The sequence below is a fragment of the Rutidosis leptorrhynchoides genome, chromosome 8, assembly GCF_046630445.1.
Source record: "Rutidosis leptorrhynchoides isolate AG116_Rl617_1_P2 chromosome 8, CSIRO_AGI_Rlap_v1, whole genome shotgun sequence".
NCBI lineage: Eukaryota > Viridiplantae > Streptophyta > Magnoliopsida > Asterales > Asteraceae > Rutidosis > Rutidosis leptorrhynchoides.
The window spans coordinates 150548911-150569352 of record NC_092340.1 but is presented as its reverse complement, the minus strand read 5'-3'; the positions used below and the strand labels follow the sequence as shown (position 1 = coordinate 150569352).

The 20442-nt window shown below is 35.9% G+C and overlaps 2 protein-coding genes across 2 annotated transcripts; both read left to right on the top strand.

Moving 5' to 3' along the window:
• The first annotated feature begins 264 nt into the window (after positions 1-264).
• On the top strand, positions 265-827 carry LOC139863885 (uncharacterized). Its single transcript, XM_071852487.1, has 2 exons — positions 265-601; positions 685-827. The coding sequence occupies exons 1-2, from the start codon at positions 265-267 to the stop codon at positions 825-827; spliced, it is 480 nt and encodes a 159-aa protein (XP_071708588.1).
• Positions 828-15475: 14648 nt separating this feature from the next.
• LOC139863884 (uncharacterized) lies at positions 15476-17484 on the top strand. Its single transcript, XM_071852486.1, has 6 exons — positions 15476-15541; positions 16177-16307; positions 16809-16893; positions 17023-17076; positions 17198-17289; positions 17379-17484. Exons 1-6 carry the CDS (start codon positions 15476-15478, stop codon positions 17482-17484), a joined length of 534 nt encoding a protein of 177 aa, XP_071708587.1.
• The last annotated feature ends 2958 nt before the right edge of the window (positions 17485-20442 follow it).

Here is a 20442-nt window from a genome sequence, read left to right as displayed (position 1 = left end):
TTTAATAGATGGCTTATTGATGCAAGAGACAAACCCATTGTCACAACTTTAGAGTACATTAGGGAGTATTGTATGAAAAGGATTGTGAATGTTATCAAGAAAAAGTCAAAGTGTGATGGCCCTCTAAGTATTGGAGCTGCAAAAGTTTTTGAAAAAATCAAATCTGAAGCTAATAAGTGCAATGTTTTATGGGGAGGAAACAAAAAATACCAAGTTAGTGGATCAGCTATCAATGGACAACCACAAGAGTAGTTTGTTGTTGATATGGAGACTAGAACTTGTGCCTGTAGAAAGTGGGAGTTAACTGGCATACCATGCAAACATGCAGTTGCAGTCAACTGGAATATAGTTGAAAATGGTTTTGAAGTTGGTGATCCAGAAACTTGGGTTCATTCTGTGTATCAGTTAACTACTTGGAACAACACCGATCAGTTTACAATTGAGCCTTTGAATGGCAGGCATTTATGGCCAAAAGCTGGTGATTTGTACACACTTGTGGCTCCAAAAAAGATTTCCACTCCTGGAAGACCTAAGAAAAAAAGAAGGATGTCTGCAAATGAACTTGATGAGATTGGTGAAGGAGGAAAACTGTCAACACATGGTAATGCTTAATTAACTTTTACAATTTTTTCCTATTTACATAGTTTAAATTTCTTATCATTGTTGTTTCTATGTAACTATCAGGTAAGTTGAAGAAGTGTGGATCATGTGGAGAGTATGGACATAATAAGAGAGGTTGTCCTAAAGGAAAAGGGGAGGCATCTACTAGTGGTGGTGGAAGTGTGAAGAAGGGAAAGGTTGCAGCAGTTGGGAAGAAGAAGAAATAGCTAATTCTATTGGATCTTTAGTCTTAAAATTTGTTATGATTGTGAACTTGAACAATTCTACCTGTCTTTTGGTACTTGTGTAATGGTGTGATGAGTAAACTAATTGTCTTTTGTCTTTTGGTACTTGGATCTTTTGTCATTTGTTTAGTGTTTATGTAATGGTAGTAAACTAATTGTCTTATGTTGACTATGTAATGGTAGTTTTAATTTGACATTTCAAGTTGTTTCCATTGTTATTTGATGTTACATGTTCAAAGCAGGTTAAAGACAATTGCAATTGCATTTTTGGATGACAAAAACTGAATAGGGAATCAAATTGCAATTGCATTTTGGTACCTGTATTGCATTACATCAACAATTGTATACGTTTACATTCTACAAACAGATCTTGATCAAACAACCTTTCATTTCATTCATTACTTCAACATCCAATCACTGATTACATTTACATAATGCCAAAACAAAACAAAACCTTCCAAAACATACCAAACACATCCTAAAACAAAAAGCTTCCAAAACATACCAAAGACATACTAAAACAAAAGCATCCAGAACACTACATTGTAGATCAATTACAAAAGTAATACATGGCAAGCACACACCAACTAAAAATGCACATTAACTTCCAAGTCCTAGCATTTCTTTCTTCATTTTGAAGCCGTTCATACACTGCAGCTATCACTGGATTCAGAGGATCGTACCATGCAAAGAATGTGCAACTACCCCTCTGCAACATATATAATCCATCAAAATTAATTATACAAATTAGGGACGAATTTAGGGTTTTTGATAATTACCTGTGATGCACAACGATAGAAACGACGACCAGGGTTTGCATCTGTTCCGGAAATACGAACAACAGCGGGACGACCACACCAGCATTCCATTACGATCGAACAATTTGGGGATGTTTTTTTTAGGGTTTTTACTTGCAATTGATTTGGGGATGTTGAGCTTAGATGGAGGGAAGCCATTTAATTTATAAGCAAACGTACCATCTGTTTAAACTGTAAAATGACCAAAATAGCCATCATGTTTTATGCACGTGATGGCACTTAACGTCCAAGATTAACGGCTGAGTGACAGAGGGATGCGTAAACAAAAAAAGTGATAATAGAGGGATGCTGAAAGCCAAAAAAAAACTCGAGGGACGCTATTAACTTTTTAGGGTAAAACTGAGGGACCAACGGCACAATTATTTCATTCACAAAAAGATTTAATCAAACACCTTGTATGCATAAACATAATCATATACCAAACAATAAGAACAATTCAAAACTTGTTTAGCAATAAATTCAGGATAATTATCTTGAAACAACTGCAAAGCTTGATTAGTTGTCTGCCTTAATCATATACCAATCCAACTTTTACTAACCCATTTGACCTGTTTATGAATATTTGGGCTTTAAAATACACTTAGGACAGCCCCATTTTCACTCCATATCTTGATCAACCCAATTAACTCGATCCATTTTTGACTAACCCATTTGACCTGTTTATAAGACCCGAATATTTTCCTTGTACATTTGTGTAATTAAGTTATTCAAGTTGTGGGGTTTTCGTTGCATATAATAAAAATAAGGAAGAATCTGGCCTGGGCTATTTGCGCGCCACGCAGCCATATGGCGCGCCGCGCCAATACGGGCTGACAGCTCATCTTTTCCTTTTTATTAGATATTTAAAAGGGCATATTGGTAAAATCACAAGAGATCAGACTTTAAGGCCTTGGATCAGTTTTTGGAGTGTCATTTACTCCATTTCCAACCACCAATTCTTATCCAATTCAATTTTAGAGAGAGAGTAAGAATCCTAGTGAGAGAAAGTTCAAAATAAGGAAGAAGAAGCTTGAATCGGGTCTAAGTGCAAGCATTAAAGTTGTTCATATATCCTCAAGCTACGTTTTGATCATAGTGGTATGCTCTAATCTTTATTTCCTAATTTAATTTTGGGAAAGGGTTAGTGTTAGGGTTAATGGTGAACTTAAAAACCCACTTTGTTAGTAAATTGGGTGTTTTGGGCGAATTCGGGTCATGTAGACCCAAAGGTGACTAACTAGGGTTTTCAAAGTATTAAATTATGTTTATGAGCTTAAATTGGTTACTTAAATTACTAGCACACTTATATAAATGTAAATGGGTGTCGAGTGGGTTAGTGGATGACTCGAAATGGGTGTATTGACTTTAAATGGTCAAATGGGTCATGATGGACCTAAGTGGGTAAATGTATGTGTTTGATGCATAAACTTTGTATTGGAAAGTGTCTTAGGACCTAACTTGGATAATGATTAGGGTTTTAGGGATGTTAACCTAAATATTGGGGTTAAGGGTGCAAATGGGTCGAGATTGCACCATGGGTCAAAATGACTATAGAATGGAGTTTGAGTTGGTTGACCGACTTGAGTTTGTGATTGATATTATGTATAATTTAATAGGTACGTTACATTGAAGATTTCCGAGCTTGTCTATCTCTCACCAAGACTTTGAGGTGAGTGGAAAATCTATATATGTATGTATATGATTTACGTGCCGTATTAATGGTGTCACATAGCCGTTTTGTGACCATAGTTGTGAGGCATAGCCGTTTTGTCCACGTTTTATATTTATGCACATAGCCGTGTTTGTGTATATAGTGGCGAGTAATAGCCGTGTTTTACTCCCACGTTATTATCCGAGTTATTGTGCACATAGCTGTGTTTGTGTACATGATTGTGAGTAATAGCCGTGTTTTACTCACACGTTGATCAAGTGATGCCATAGCCATTTTTGGGAACACTTGGGGGTGATGCCATAGCCGTTTTTGGAACACCTCGGGGGTTAGCATACCATAGCCGTTTTTGGGAGCTAACGGTTGTTATGAACATCGATGACTTGTTTCGCGAAGTCATTCCCTTGCGAAGATTTTGGTTAACCATGGTTTATAGTTGTTAAAGTTAGCATTTAATTATTATTATGAATATTATGCTATTGATGTTGCTAGTTGTACGATTTGATGGTATTAGCTTGTTTATTGAGGCGTTATGCGTTTGTATGCGTTATATGATATCGTGGATGCGAGTAGGTAATTCTTATATGCATGTATATATTTATTCTACTCACTAAGCATTAGCTTACCCTCTCGTTGTTTACCATTTTATAGGTTCCGGCGTGGATAAGGGTAAAGACATACGGGTGGATTAGAGATCCCGCTTGTTAAGGGACGCCTTTTGGATGTGTTATCTTTTGGAGTTTGACCATGACTTGGGTAGTTTAATCCCAAACACCATGCTCATCGTGTCGTTTGGTACTTAAACTTTTTGGTGGTCGAAACTCACGTTATGTATTAAACTCGTAAAACGGCTAAAGTGGGCCCCGCTTTGTAAAACTTATTTTATGTTTGAATTGTGTTAGTTTTACATGTCTGAATATGTTGTTAAAAGCGTATTGTCTAATTATGTCGGGAAGTGGCCGATCTTTTTCGCGTTTCATGACTTTTGGGACAGACCAGTTTGGCGCGCTGCGCGGCCATATGGCGTGCCGCGCCATATGCTGTTCCAGCAAAAAAAAATTATTTGTTATTTTTACGCGGGTTGTTCGTGGTTTGGTTTGGGTCGTTACAAGTGGTATCAGAGCATGGTCTAAGGGATTTAGGCGACTTGAGATAGGTGCCTAGACTTAGACTTTATTGTGTGTACGCTTTATGCAGGACTTGTAGGACTTTGGGTCTAATCGGGAATTGTTAGTGCTTTGCTTTATGTGAACTAACATTGTGTTAATTGATTTGTGATGTGTTTAGCAATCATCAAGCGAGATGGACATTGTACTAGCGAGTTAATGCGACGTGTTCGCGTAACAATGATTAGCTACCATTGTTACGGGTTTAAATCGTGTCAAACAAGCGATGTACGACGATTGTTGAGCAAGGTGGGGTAGTGTGGTGTATATGTATATACATATGTGTGGGTCCTTTCGTTTTGTTGCTTAATTTACTTCGTTTTATAGAATGAAGATGAGAAATGGACACGACACCAATGACGGAAGTACGAGTGAGGACGTTGAACTCACGGCCAAGGTTGAGGCCATCTTTAAAAGGCTAAAGAAGGATTTTCTTGACGACATCTGAAAGGTCTTCCAAGAGTCGGTCGATGGACAAGTGACTGAAATGATCAATGATCGAATGAAAGCCGCAATAGAGGAGGCTTTAGAGGCTAGAAACATTTATCCTCGAGGCGAAAGGGGTGAAAGTAATGGTGGGGGTGGAAGGCGGGACTTCCACTACAAAAATTTCAAAGATACTCAACCTCCGATGTTTAATGGGGTGAGGGATCCATTGAAAAGCACTTGTTGGATTTCTGATATCGAGGGAGCGTTCCGTACCGCAGAGTGTCCTCCCGAGAAGAAGACGAGGTATGGGTCTAGCATGTTGCGCGAAGAGGGCAAGTTGTAGTGGGACGATAAAATCAAATTATATGGTGAAGAGCAATGCATGTGCTTGACATGGGAGGAGTTTAAGAAAGAATTTTTCCAAGAATACCGAACTTCTTCCGATCTTGACAAAATCCGGGACGAGTTGCACAATTTGCAACAAGGTTCAATGGACTTGGTTACTCTCAAGTCTACCTTCTTGGCAAAGACTCATTTTTGTCGGGAGTATGTTGGCGATGATCACAAGTTGATGCTAGATTTCTACCGTACTTTAAGTGATGAGTTGAAGGGTAAGATTAGCGGGGGTATGGCTAAGTCTTTTGAAGATTTATACGAATTGGCTAGGGGTTTTGAGCCGGAGGTTCCAAGAAAGAGTGATTTCGCTTTTTCCAAAAGAAAGTTCGAAGGTTCTAGTCATTCTAACTTTTCAAACAATAAAAACAAGAACAAGAAGGGGTCCGAAAGCGTCGGAAGTGTGAAGAAGGGTGGTTCAAATACTTTTGCACCTACTTGTTATAGTTGTGGGGAGTCAGGTCATTACGCCCGTGATTGTTTGACCAAGTCGGTCACGTGTTTTAATTGTGGAAAGGAGGGGCACAAGAGGCCGGAATATCCCGATTTGAATAATGATCATGTCAAGAAGTTAGAAAAGGCGGCGGGCACGGCTAGGGGTCGCAACTATTTGATGACGAATGTGGAGACCAAGCAATCCAACAAAGTTGTTTCAGGTACTTTTATAGTTAACTCTAATCCGGCAAGGATCCTATTTGATAGCGGTGCAAATTTGTTGTTTGTATCTCCAAAATTTGTGCCTAGACTTAATAGACCGTTAGCTAAGTTAGGTCATCCGGTAGAAGTCGAAATAGCGGACGGCAATACGGTGCTTGTGGTTGATGTGTGTAAAAATTGTGATGTCGTTTTTGGTGCCGAAAACTTTAAGATTGATCTTATCCCGATGACTTTGGGCGATTTCGATATCGTTGTTGGTATGGATTGGCTCGATCATAATAGAGCCGATATTGCATGCCCTGAAAAATTTATTCGTGTAAAGGCCCCAAGTGGGGGAGAGTTAATTATTCACGGTGATAAGCGTAGAAGACTTGTGCCGATATGCACTTTTGCACGGGCATGTCGTCTCCTCGATAGTGGTGGCATGGCTTTTCTTGCCCATGTTGTTGATACTCGTGATGAGCCACCACCCATTCGTGAAATTCTGGTGGTTAGTGAATCCGAAGACATTTTTCCGGGTGAGTTACCGGGTGTTTCGGCGGAAAGACAAGTTGAATTTCGCATTGAGTTGGTTCCGGGGGCTACCCCCATTGCTAAAACTCCTTATCGTTTAGCGCCGACGGAAATGCAAGAGTTGTTAAATCAAACCCAAGAGTTACTTGAGAAGGGTTTCATTCGACCGAGTGCTTCGCCATGGGGTGCTCCGGTTTTATTCGTAAAGAAGAAGGATGGTAGTATGCGGATGTGCATCGATTATCGGGAGTTAAATAAAGTAACGATCAAGAATCGTTATCCATTACCTCGAATTGACGATTTGTTTGACCAACTCCAAGGTTCAACGTATTTCTCTAAAATCGACCTACGATCCGGCTATCACCAAATGCGGGTCCGTGAGGAAGACATCGAGAAAACGGCTTTTCGAACGCGTTATGGGCATTTTGAGTTTGTAGTTATGCCTTTCGGTCTTACGAATGCACCGGCGGCATTCATGGATCTTATGAATCGAGTGTGCCAACCTATGTTGGACAAGTCGGTGATTGTGTTCATTGACGACATACTAGTCTATTCGAAAAGTATGAACGAACATGAACGTCATTTGCGTGAAGTATTGAAGATGTTACAAAAGGAGAAGTTGTATGCTAAGTTCTCCAAATGTGAATTTTGGCTAAGGGAGGTTCAATTCCTTGGCCACATTATGAACAAAGACGGTATTCAAGTAGATCCGGGGAAGATCGAGACGGTGAAGAGTTGGAAACAACCGACTACGCCTACGGAGGTCCGAAGTTTTCTCGGATTGGCCGGTTATTATCGTCGGTTTATCCAAGACTTTTCTAAGATCGCTTCTTCGTTGACGAAATTGACGAGGAAGAACGCGAGATTTACTTGGGAAAACGAGCAAGAAATTGCTTTTCAATTGCTAAAAGAGAAATTGTGTCAAGCTCCGGTGTTAGTGTTGCCGGAAGGAGTGGAAGACATGACGGTTTATTGTGATGCTTCGTTAAATGGGCTCGGGTGTGTTCTAATGCAAAGAGGTAAAGTCATCGCTTATGCCTCTCGACAACTAAAGGAACACGAAACGAGATATCCGACTCATGATCTTGAGTTGGCGGCGGTTGTGCATGCGTTGAAAATTTGGCGCCATTACTTGTATGGTGTCAAAAGTATGATTTATTCGGATCATAAGAGTTTAAAACACCTCTTCAATCAACGAGATTTGAATTATCGCCAACGTAGGTGGATGGATGTGGTAAAAGATTATGATTGCGAAATACTTTATCATCCAGGCAAGGCGAATGTGGTCGCGGATGCGTTAAGTCGAAAGAGTCATCACCCGGCGTTACGATTAGGATTGTTACGTATGATTATTACTAACGATTTTCTTGAAAAACTTGGTGTGATTCAAATAGAGGCTTACGTTCACAACAATCATGCGGAACTAATCACGGGGCAATCGGAGTTCATTACTATGGGCTTGCGTGGTTTGTTGTCTTTTCAAGGAAGAGTGTAGGTGCCTAAGATGGGTGATTATCGACAAGTGCTACTTGATGAAGCACATAAGTCAAAGTATTCCATTCATCCAGGTGCAACGAAGATGTATCTTGATTTGAGGAAGGATTATTGGTGGCCGGGCATGAAACGTGATGTTGTAAAGTATGTTGAGCAATGCGTCACGTGTTTGCAAGTTAAGGCCGAGCAACAAAAGCCGTATGGTAAGTTACAACCGTTAGAAATCTCGAAATGAAAATGGGAGCACATTACCATGGATTTCATTACTAAGTTACCTAAAACGGCGAGAACCCAATTTGATTCAATTTGGGTGATAGTTGATCGATTGACGAAAAGTGCTTTGTTTCTTCCCATTAAGGAAGCGATATCGTCGGAGACCTTGGCTAAGTTGTTTATCAAGGAAGTCATCTCTCGACACGGAGTTCCTATATCGATTATTTCGGATCGAGATACTCGTTTTACATCTCGGTTTTGGGAAAAGTTTCATGAAGATATGGGTACACAACTGAAATTGAGCACGGCGTATCATCCTCAAACGGACGGTCAAACCAAACGTAGGAATCAAACTTTGGAGGATATGTTACAGGCGTGTATTATTGATTTTGGTGGTAGTTGGGACGAGCACTTACCTTTGGTGGAATTCTCGTACAATAATAGTTATCATACTAGTATCGGGAGGCCGCCATATGAGATGCTTTATGGGCGTAGGTGTCGAACCCCGATTTGTTGGGGTGAAGTGGGACAGAAGTAAATCGGGAGTACCGATTTAGTCTTAGAGACGAATAGCAAAATTGATATGATTCGAGAGCATTTGAAAAAGCCTCAAGAAAGACAAAAGTCGTATGCCGATAAACGTAGACGAACGATCGAATTTCAAGAAGGTGACATGGTGATGCTTAAGGTTTCGCCGTGGAAACGTATTATTCGATTTCGAAAACGAGAAAAGTTAGCTCCTCGGTTTATTGGACCGTTTAAGATTTTAGCTCGCGTTGGTGAAGTCGCGTATCGTTTGGAATTACCCGAAGAGCTTGCGGGGATTCATAATACCTTTCATGTTTCCCATCTCCGTAAGTATCTTGCGGATGATTCTTCATGGATGCCATTAGATGAAATTGAGCTAAACAATAAGTTAGAATATGTTGAAGAGCCGATTGCTATACTTGATGAGAAGGTGAAAATGTTGAGAAATAAAGAGGTAAGGACTTTTAAAGTTCAATGGCATCGGAGTAAAGGTTCCGACTTCACTTGGGAGCCCGAAGAATTCGTGTTAGTTTATCTTCCTTCTTGTCATGCGGCTTGAATCGCGAGGACGCGCTCCGATTCAAGTGGGGGAGAGTTGTAAGACCCGAATATTTTCCTTGTACATTTTTGTAATTAAGTTATTCAAGTTGTGGGGTTTTCGTTGCATATAATAAAAATAAGGAAGAATCTGGCCTGGGCTATCTGCGCGCCGCGCCAATACGGGCTGACAGCTCATCTTTTCCTTTTTATTAGATATTTAAAAGGTCATATTGGTAAAATCATAAGAGATCAGACTTTAAGGCCTTGGATCAGTTTTTGGAGTGTCATTTACTCCATTTCCAACCACCAATTCTTATCCAATTCAATTTTAGAGAGAGAGTAAGAATCCTAGTGAGAGAAAGCTCAAAATAAGGAAGAAGAAGCTTGAATCGGGTCTAAGTGCAAGCATTAAAGTTGTTCATCTATCCTCTAGCTACGTTTTGATCATAGTGGTATGCTCTAATCTTGATTTCCTAATTTAATTTTGGGAAAGGGTTAGTGTTAGGGTTAATGGTGAACTTAAAAACCCACTTTGTTAGTAAATTGGGTGTTTTGGGCGAATTCGGGTCATGTAGACCCAAAGGTGACTAACTAGGGTTTTCAAAGTATTAAATTATGTTTATGAGTTTAAATTGGTTAGTTAAATTACTAGCACACTTATATAAATGTAAATGGGTGTCGAGTGGGTTAGTGAATGACTCGAAATGGGTGTATTGACTTTAAATGGTCAAATGGGTCATGATGGACCTAAGTGGGTAAATGTATGTGTTTGATGCATAAACTTTGTATTGGAAAGTGTCTTAGGACCTAACTTGGATAATAATTAGGGTTTTAGGGATGTTAACACAAATATTAGAGTTAAGGGTGCAAATGGGTCGAGATTGCACCATGGGTCAAAATGACTATAGAATGGAGTTTGAGTTGGTTGACCGACTTGAGTTTGTGATTGATATTATGTATAATGTAATAGGTACGTTACATTGAAGATTTCCGAGCTTGTCTATCTCTCACCAAGACTTTGAGGTGAGTGGAAAATCTATATATGTATGTATATGATTTACGTGCCGTATTAATGGTGTCACATAGCCGTTTTGTGACCATAGTTGTGAGGCATAGCCGTTTTGTTCACGTTTTATATTTATGCACATAGCCGTGTTTGTGTATATAGTGGCGAGTAATAGCCGTGTTTTACTCCCACGTTATTATCCGAGTTATTGTGCACATAGCCGTGTTTGTGTACATGATTGTGAGTAATAGCCGTGTTTTACTCACACGTTGATCAAGTGATGCCATAGCTGTTTTTGGGAACACTTGGTGGTGATGCCATAGCCATTTTTGGAACACCTCGGGGATTAGCATACCATAGCCTTTTTTGGGAGCTAACGGTTGTTATGAACATCGATGACTTGTTTCGCGAAGTCATTCCCTTGCGAAGATTTTGGTTAACCATGGTTTATAGTTGTTAAAGTTAGCATTTAATTATTATTATGAATATTATGCTATTGATGTTGCTAGTTGTACGATTTGATGGTACTAGCTTGTTTATTGAGGCGTTATGCGTTTGTATACGTTATATGATATCGTGGATGCGAGTAGGTAAGTCTTATATGCATGTATATATTTATTCTACTCACTAAGCGTTAGCTTACCCTCTCGTTGTTTACCATTTTATAGGTTCCGACATGGATAAGGGTAAGGGCATACGGGTGGATTAGAGATCCCGCTTGTTAAGGGACGCCTTTTGGATGTGTTAGCTTTTAGAGTTTGACCATGACTTGGGTAGTTTAATCCCAAACACCATGCTCATCGTGTCGTTTGGTACTTAAACTTTTTGGTGGTCGAAACTCACGTTATGTATTAAACTCGTAAAACGGCTAAAGTGGGCCCCGCTTTGTAAAACTTATTTTATGTTTGAATTGTGTTAGTTTTACATGTCTGAATATGTTGTTAAAAGCGTATTGTCTAATTATGTCGAGAAGTGGCCGATCTTTTTCGCGTTTCATGACTTTTGGGACAGACCAGTTTGGCGCGCCGCACCATATGCTGTTCCAGCAAAAAAAAAAAATTTGTTATTTTTACGTTGGTTGTTCGTGGTTTGGTTTGAGTCGTTACACTGTTTATGGAGATTTTTGCTTTAAAATACACTAATAACCAACCCATTTGACCTAATCCAAATTTTACTAACCCATTTGACCTGTTTATGAATTTTTGGGCTTTAAAATACACTTGGGACAGCCCCATTTGCACTCCATATTTTGACCAACCCATTTGCCCGAATCCAGTTTTACTAATCCGTTTGACCTCTTTATGATGATTTATGCTTTAAAATACACTTGGGACAACCCATTCAAAAAACTGATTTTGAGGTTTTATGTTATAGACTTATAACTAGTGAAATGACCCGTAAAATCACGGGTTTGTTTAAAAGAAACAGTTTAATGATATGTTTTATGCATTAAATGAATGTAAATCTTAAAGTCATTTAGTTTAATGACCTGTGGAACCACGAATTCCGATTAAGAAACTTGTCATTATTTTTACAAACATATTTTCGTACTTAACTTGATTAGAATAAATAAACTACATTCATTCTCTCACCACCCCTTCCAATTTTTATCACAGTTAGTGTTTTTTTGTCATAAAAACCTACATTATAACCTTTTATTGAGACATATAGTTCGGGTACACATGTAACGTAATTAATCCCGTAAAGAGAACCCATAATAATAATAATAATAATAATAATAATTACAGAGTAATAATTTAAAATAATTAGTTACTATAAGTACAATTTTTGTTAATAATAAAATACTTAGGATTAATGACATCATCTAAGTGATCTAGATTTTTTTCTTTTTCTTTTTAATTTTTTCTTAACAAAGGAATTAGCCAAATAATGACATCATTATTATAGGATTTTAATAGAAACTATAGAAAACACACGCATATGACCCATTCCCTGCCCACGTCTTTTTAAAACCAATTTGATTCGGGTACCTACAATGGATAGCGAAATCATCTTCATTTATCTCTTAAAGAACCCTAGATTTTGAGTGTCAGATTCTTTGACTAAAATAGAGAAAAACAATTTATTAGATAGAAGTTATAAATTGTAATTGAAGAATTATACAGAAGGTGAAACCCAGATGAAGAAACCCTTATTTTAATTCGAATCAAATTTAAATGTATATGCACAACATACTTTTTGTACAGCTCGATGTAATACACCGCGTGGTAATATTGATATTATCAAGAAAAAAATTTGACTGATAGTACAGCTCGATGCAATAATATTGGTTTTTAGGATTTGAATGATTCAGGAAGAAAGAAAGAAAAGAGTTTTTTTAAACTGGCGTGTTTTTTTTAGGGGTAATGTACTCCGTATTTTATCATTAATAATATTTATTTATATAATTAAATTAATAAAAATGTATTAAGGTGATGATGTCATGTAAATGGCTCCACAATGTGACAAGTGTTCCAGATTATTTTTTAAACTATGGTTTTAACTAGTTGTGGAGCTCTCGCTTCGCGCCGAGGGCTCCGTTTTGAATGCGAGTTAAAAAAGTGTTGATCTATTTTGTAAAAAAAAAAATTCGACATCTAACATTGAAGGGTTGTTCCTTTGTGAAAGTTGCTTCTTTTAGCGTTCGAGTTTTTTTTTTAAAAGTTAGTTGATCTATTTTGTAAAAAAGAATATTTTTCGACATCTTTTGGTAGCATTGAAGGGTTGTTCCTTTTATGAAAGTTTTTTTTTTTATCGTTTGAGACAAAAAAAAAGTAGCACAGTAGTAGCGTGGTGAGTGTTATTATTCAATATTTTTAGTGTTAGTAATGGGATAAATAATATTTTAGAATATAGGTATAAAATGGGGGAGTTTGATTTGTATTTTAATGAAAGTTAGGGAGTTGGGTGTGTGAAAAATGAAATATTAAATAGTACTATAAAATGGAGGGATTCGATTTGTATTTTAATGAAAGTTAGGAGGTTGGTTGTGTGGAAAATAAAATATTAAATAATACTATTCATAACTAATAAGTCAAATTTTGTCTATTAATTATATTAGTAATAGTAATTATTTCATGATGTCATGAAGTTGGCATTTTAATAGCATTGTAAGAATATGAATATCCATATATATTAAAAAACTTATCCGTAAATTTTCACGTTTCCTTAATTACAAACAAATACAGTTATATTAAATTTTATGAATTTGTGATTTTTATATTAGAGATAATTGCATTCACGTAAATATGAATTTTATGGCATAGTGAATATCGATATTATCCATATATATTAAACAAATATGAATGATGCTAAATTTTTCTAGTATCCTTTTGTATGAATAAAAGAAACCTTTTCTTGTTAGAGAATAGATAAGGATAGGCCCGGCCCATTTGTAAATTTAGGGTTTATAGGATTTTCGTGTGATACCATGTAAGAAATATCTGTATTCCATAATCATCTCAAAGTACATACGCTAGAAAAATAAAAAGTTAAACTCGGGAAAACCAAGAGACCATGCAACGCCCATATAAACAAACATGCCCATTAGACCATAGACATTGGTGATTGTGACGTGGAGTGGTTGAGATGCACTTTTTAAAGAAAAAACTGTGACTGGGTCATGATATTTTGGGGAGAGTTGTAATGGGGGGCTTTTGTCTTGGTAAGACTGTGATGTGACATTTTATTTTTCTTATTTTTTTAATTGTTTTTTAAATTATTTTTTATTTTGTTTAATACAAAATATAAAATTAATTAGACAAAAGTACATTAATTATTAAAAAAAAAACATTACAATTAAAAAAAAAAAATACACGCAAAAAAAAAAAAAAAAAAACATTACAATACATTATTAAAAAAAACACTAGTTATGCATCGAGCGAAAGTTTGGCGGGAGGTTCCAAATATGAGCCGTTAAATCTTCACGAAGTTGATCGTGCACGTCTCGATCGCGAATCTCTTTCTCTCGTGATCGACGATCTTTGACCCTTCTCCGAATATTGCTACGAGGCCGGTTTTCGGGTTTATCTAACCATTCTTGTTCCCAAGTACTTAACGCAAACCCGTTATCTTCTTGTATCATGTTGTGCATAACAATACAACTATACATTATCCTTCTCATCTTATTAACACTCATAACTCTTGCCGGTGTTTTTAAAATCGAAAACCGACCTTGTAAAACACCAAATGTACGCTCAACATCCTTTCTAGCACTCGCTTGAAATCATGTTTCTCCTCGTGCGCCGAATACAACCGAGCAATGTCAGTTGCATTAGGTTTCCTCAAATATTCCCGCCCATATAAGTCAATTATACACTTGCAAAAATTATTTAAAGTAACATAACCCGTTTTTTCCGCCATTTTAATATATTCATCAAATATATCCGCGGTCATTCCATACGACAATTGCCGTAATGCGCAGGTTATTTTTTGAATAGTTGAGAAACCAAGACGTCCAAGTGCATCCGGACGTTGTTGGAAAAAAGTAAAATGATCGGGGGCATTAGGAGTATAAGAGTGTTGAAGAATACCGTATTTGATACGGAGAAATAAAACTTTGCGCATCCGAAATCGTCTCTTGAAAATGTCGTCCGGAAACGTCGAATTTTCACAAAAGTAATCGTTCCACAATAATTGATCCGCTGCTTCACGATCTCTATTTAAAAAACGTCGTGGTTGTCTTTGAAAACGAGTTCTTGGTTGGATTTCTTCCTCTTCTTCGGACGACGTTGAATCGAATAACAAATCGATACTTAAGGCTAAAAAATCCATATTTTTAGTTTCTAAAACAAAAAAAATATATAAACTTTTATATATATGTGAGTGTGTAGTGAATAAAAGTGTGTGAAAAATGAAAATAAAGAGTGTATTTATAGAAGAAAAAAAAAAAAAAAACCAACGGCTAGCTGTATAACGGCTATGAAATTTCCACCAATCAAAACGTGCCACGTCCTCTTCTCTTCCGTTTGTACCAGCGTTTTTCCAAGACAAACGCCCCTCCACAAACGCTCACAAACGCCCCATTCCGGGCGTTTGTGGGGCGTTTGTGGGCGGGATAGGGTGACATACGCCTGCGTTATCTATGGTCTTAGGCCATACAAAATATATCGCCTAACAGCCCCCCGCAGTTGGAGCGGGGGAAGACAGGACGCTCAAACTGGAGCGAAACTCAAATAAAGTTGTGATGTGACCTTCAGCGAAAATATCTACATACCGGTAACGTGATGGGACGTGCAGAACTCGGACCTTTAGCCACAAAATTTCGTGGTTCAAACTTTCACGATTTCATCGTTCGAACTGCGGAGGAGTGTTAGAGAATAGATTAGGATAGGCCCTCCCCGTTTGTGGGTTTAGGGTTTATAGGTTTTCCTTGTAATAATCTATAGTTACATATAATAACATAATCACTCACGGGTTTCATTCTCTTACATTTCTGTGTGTGTATTGATTACCTGTGTCAATTCAAGTGAAACCATAATATCAATATCCTGCTCAGTTCAACGAGCAAACCAGAGTCAACTTACTGTTTGAACCATCCACCGAGTATCGACCTAATCTGTGAACATGAAATAATATCACTATATCAGTGTATTTGCGCTATTCAACTTTTCAGATAACGAAAATGCCAAACTTATAAATGATCATATATGATAATAAAATCATAAAACTGGCTTATAACAGAAAAGAAATAAATACTTGGTCAAGCTTAAGTTAAAGTATAATTCACATTTAGTTCCAGCTGTTTAATCTGTGTTTATTTCCAACGGTTTGATTTGAGATGAATCTTAGAAGCTACTACTTTTGAGTTTTGCCTGATGAGAAGATATTAGGAGTAAACAATGGTTACAACTATTTTAAACGGCTGTTAGATGGCCCACATAACGATATTCTAACTCTATCAATTGTATCGTTGCTTGTGTTGTAGCCCGGAGGAAATGCGGATGCTTTGAAGTCTGACGCAGTCAATCCACACCCTGTTTTCCATTATGGCGTGCCAGCTGGATGTAACTTGTTGGCTCAAGACCCTATTCAGAAGATTGTTGCCATGTCAACTATGTAAGCTTTTGTTACTTATGTCTTATGGTCATAGCTTTAAAACTCGCGCGAGTCAAGTCTAATTAAACCTAAAATGAATATCTATCTATTTATACTTTCTCCCGTTTTCATTAGAGTGTTGAAATTACGGTTTCACTAATTACCACCACCCAGCCAATAATAGTAAGGAAATAAAAACAATGCACAACACAACCACCAGCCCTCAAAGAGAGAAATACACTATATCACAAATTGTTACAATGATATAGACGACTCTCTTAAGCCAACTATACTCTCCAAAATATTTAACTAATACAACTCTCAAACAAGGGTAAGAAAAAAAGAAATAACCAAATATTTAAAGTGTATTGATTGGTGCAATTTGAAAGTGAGGCTTAACACTCCTTTTATAACCAAGTCACTCCCTCCCACTTCTTCCTCCCACCTATGTGGGATAACATCCATTCACAAATACAAAGCAACCATATCCATTTTTTGTAACCAAAACTATAACCAACATAGAGATGGCCGGATTAAGTTATTTGGAAAAGATAACACTCAGGATATGTTGGAATCTCCTGAAGCTGTACCAAGCAAATTTTTGCAGGTATATCATCTTTTAAATTTCTCCTATAATTACCATAATGCCCTCTGCATAACTTTGTGTGCTCTGTTATGAGGAATTATTTTAGGACTTCTCATACACTAAATTTTATGTCTTTTTTTGTTTTTCCAGTTCATTCATAACCAACACTTTCTTATAAATGTTAACGCAAATGATCATATCGAGGTAAGCCTTGCAGTTCAACTCACCTCACAGTTTGTTGCAAAAAAGGCATACGTCTTAATATGCTAAATGCACCAAGTTATTGCGTAAACACACGTTTATATCTACTATTGTATATACATAGGTCTGGGACATAGACACGAAGTCATTAGCTCATGTGCATGTATATAAGCAGCAGATTACTTCTTTTGCTGTCCTTAAACATACCTTCTACATGTAAGTGTTTCTCAAAATTCGTAAATGTGTCTAGCAATTGTACGGATACTAGTTTTTCACGACAAGCTAGGTGTTTATGCCCTAAACAGGTATGTTGGAGATTCGTTTGGTAATGTTTCGGTTCTGAAGTTTGACAAAGAATTATCTACTATATCACAAATGAACTACCGTATTCCTTTATGCGTCTCACGGTGAGCTAATATTTTTTACTAGACCTAAATGATACTAATTTTAGTCTTAGTTTTTTTTTCCCGAACACGTGTTCTTGAAATCACACACATAATGTAGAAGATGTTTGATTAGTTCCGGTCCCGAGAATATAAGGACCTAGAACGAGATGAATAAAATGGCCCTTAGGTCCTAACGAATAATATAAACTATTTAAAAAATGTCCTTTCCGCCTTGCTAGAATACTAATGGATTTTGAATTTTTTTTTTTCTGGGTCCTTTGATTGTTATTTTGGGCCTATTGTGTTTTGCCTTCGCTGCTTCAGTTGCGTTTCCCTAGTTTCCATGTTTCTCAAATCCCCCATTATGTCTGTATACCTGAAAATCATGGGCGATCGATCATGTGACGATCCGGGAATTTCCGACCAAATTTAAACTTAATCTTTATATGATCTCGACATGATAAGTAAAGTCTATTTAATCGAATCTCAAAAATTTTGAACTATTCTTTTTCATGAATGCATTTGACCTTTGGCTATGCCCGACGATTCACGAACAATTGCTAATAAATATGTATATATATATAAATATATATATATATATATATATATATATATATATATATATATATACATATATATATATATATACATATATATAGATATATAGATATTTAAATATAAATATAAGAATATATATAATGTTTTAATTAATAAAGTATACTATAATCAATTGGAATTAAAAATATAAAATAATAAATAGAATGATTAAGTTAGTTTTAAAAATGAATATATATAAATATATATATGATATTATTATGAACTTATATATGCATATATATATATATATATATATATATATATATATATATATATATATATATATATATATATATATATATATATATATATATGATTAGTAATCATTATTATATTGTAATATATATAAGATATATAAATATTTAATATTCAATAAATATTATCATATGAAATAAAATATAATATAAATAGTAAATATTACAAAACTAATAAATTATAATATTAAAATTTTTAAATGTGATTACAAGATAAAATATAAATGTTATATTAGTGTTATGATATGAAATCTGATATGTACAAATTATTAAATTATTATTACCGTTGATATTATTATTACCATTTAATAATGTAAAATATTAAAATTAGTATTATCATAGTATTATTAGTAATATTATTATTATTGAAATTACCATTATTGTTATTAATAATATCATTAAATTGATATTATATTTACTTTTATTATTATAGTAAGTATTTCTAATATTATTATTATTATTAGCATTTCTAATTCTATAATTAATAATAAGTAATATTAATATAATTTTTATTAATTAGAATTATTATAATTAATTAGATATATATTCATTATTAATATTGATTACATATTTTAGAAATACAGATATAATTATACTGATATATATAGATGGAACGAATTTTATATCACAATCTACTTTTCCATTTTTTTCTTGTGCTCTATTCCACCTGTGAACCTACTTTTCCATTTTTCTTGTGATTCTATTCCACCTGTGAATAAGTTGTCGACAATTGTGACTACAAGACAATCTGGTACACAAGTCTTCATATTCCATCAACCTTTAGCAATTACTCGTAATAGATCAATCAAATTAAACAGAACCTAAATACACATGCTCGATATACTTGTCTTCCTCCTATTTCGATTCAACAACAAATACCACACACCATTTTTTTTTCTTCTCTCTCGATCCTCTTCATGAGAACCACCACCATCACCCTATAACCATCTTCCATTACCTTAAAACAACCATCACCGAACTCGTACTAACTGATGTCATAATCTTTTATGTTCCTCTTGTTCAACACCAAACAAAGACCACCACTTCATCACTTTCGCGACACCATCTAACCAACATCTCGATCCTCCTCTTTATCTCTCTCTTGTTCCATTGTGATGAACAACAACCCAAAAACTATTGCACCTGCGTGTTCTGTTGATGTTCGATAACCATGATGACGAACAATAGCAGTGATAAAACATGATGACAATTATGTGAAGGAGTTAACGTTGATGATTCATATAGAAGGGTCACATTTCCTTTAGACCAAGATAAAGAAGGGAGTTGTTATTGCATGCGATATATTTTTATTTTTCTTTTTGCTGGCCGACAAAACTTGAACATATCAACTCACTTGGATTATTAAATGTGTTAGTGGAGATACACTATACATAAACTCATTCAAAATTAAACCAAAAGCCCTCGAAAACCCATTTATTATTATCGCTATTTTTCTGTTTGTTCGGTTAAAATCATAAACCAAAACACCCCACATACTTATGCTGTTTCGCAGCTATATTTTTTTTATTCCGGTTACAGCAAAAAAGGATGATGATATCGTGACCTGCGTTTCTTTTTCTTTTTTTTTACTTATGGCCGACATCCCTAAAAGCAAACCATCCACTTGCTTTCAAATCACACTTGTATACAGTTTACAAATTTGAAACCGCAAACTTATTTATATTTTGGTGGGACATGGAGCTTCATGGACAGCAAATTTGAGTGGGAGTTGGTGGATATAAACTTCAAGTTAATTTAATTGTATCCCTTTTATTTTTTTGGCTGTGTTCGTTGATTGTGTTGTGACCCATTCCCTTTTTCTTTTATTCGAATGGAACTCAAAAGGGAGAAGCCATAATATGTAACGATGAAGAATGATGATTAGAATTAGGATTAGATGTTGATTAACATTATGATACGATGAATTATGATGATGATGAGGATATACGAAGGCTTTGATGATGCTCCAATGATGATAGATGTTGTATGATGAATCACGAATGATAATGAATGACGTTGTTGGAAATCGAAGACTGGTTTCATTTTATTTATGTTTCCTCTTTTCTCCTGGCAACTTCATAAACTAGATTAGGGTATATATCGGACTACTAGGAATACTCTAATTGGGCTGC

Coding starts and splice junctions, on each gene's coding strand:
- LOC139863884 (XM_071852486.1), top strand. CDS start 15,476: ATGGGACGTGCAGAACTCGGACCTTTAGCCACAAAATTTCGTGGTTCA. Junction 15,542..16,176: donor CAAACTTTCACGATTTCATC/GTTCGAACTGCG, acceptor CTTGTGTTGTAG/CCCGGAGGAAATGCGGATGC. Junction 17,290..17,378: donor CTTAAACATACCTTCTACAT/GTAAGTGTTTCT, acceptor TGCCCTAAACAG/GTATGTTGGAGATTCGTTTG.
- LOC139863885 (XM_071852487.1), top strand. CDS start 265: ATGGAGACTAGAACTTGTGCCTGTAGAAAGTGGGAGTTAACTGGCATA. Junction 602..684: donor AGGAAAACTGTCAACACATG/GTAATGCTTAAT, acceptor TGTAACTATCAG/GTAAGTTGAAGAAGTGTGGA.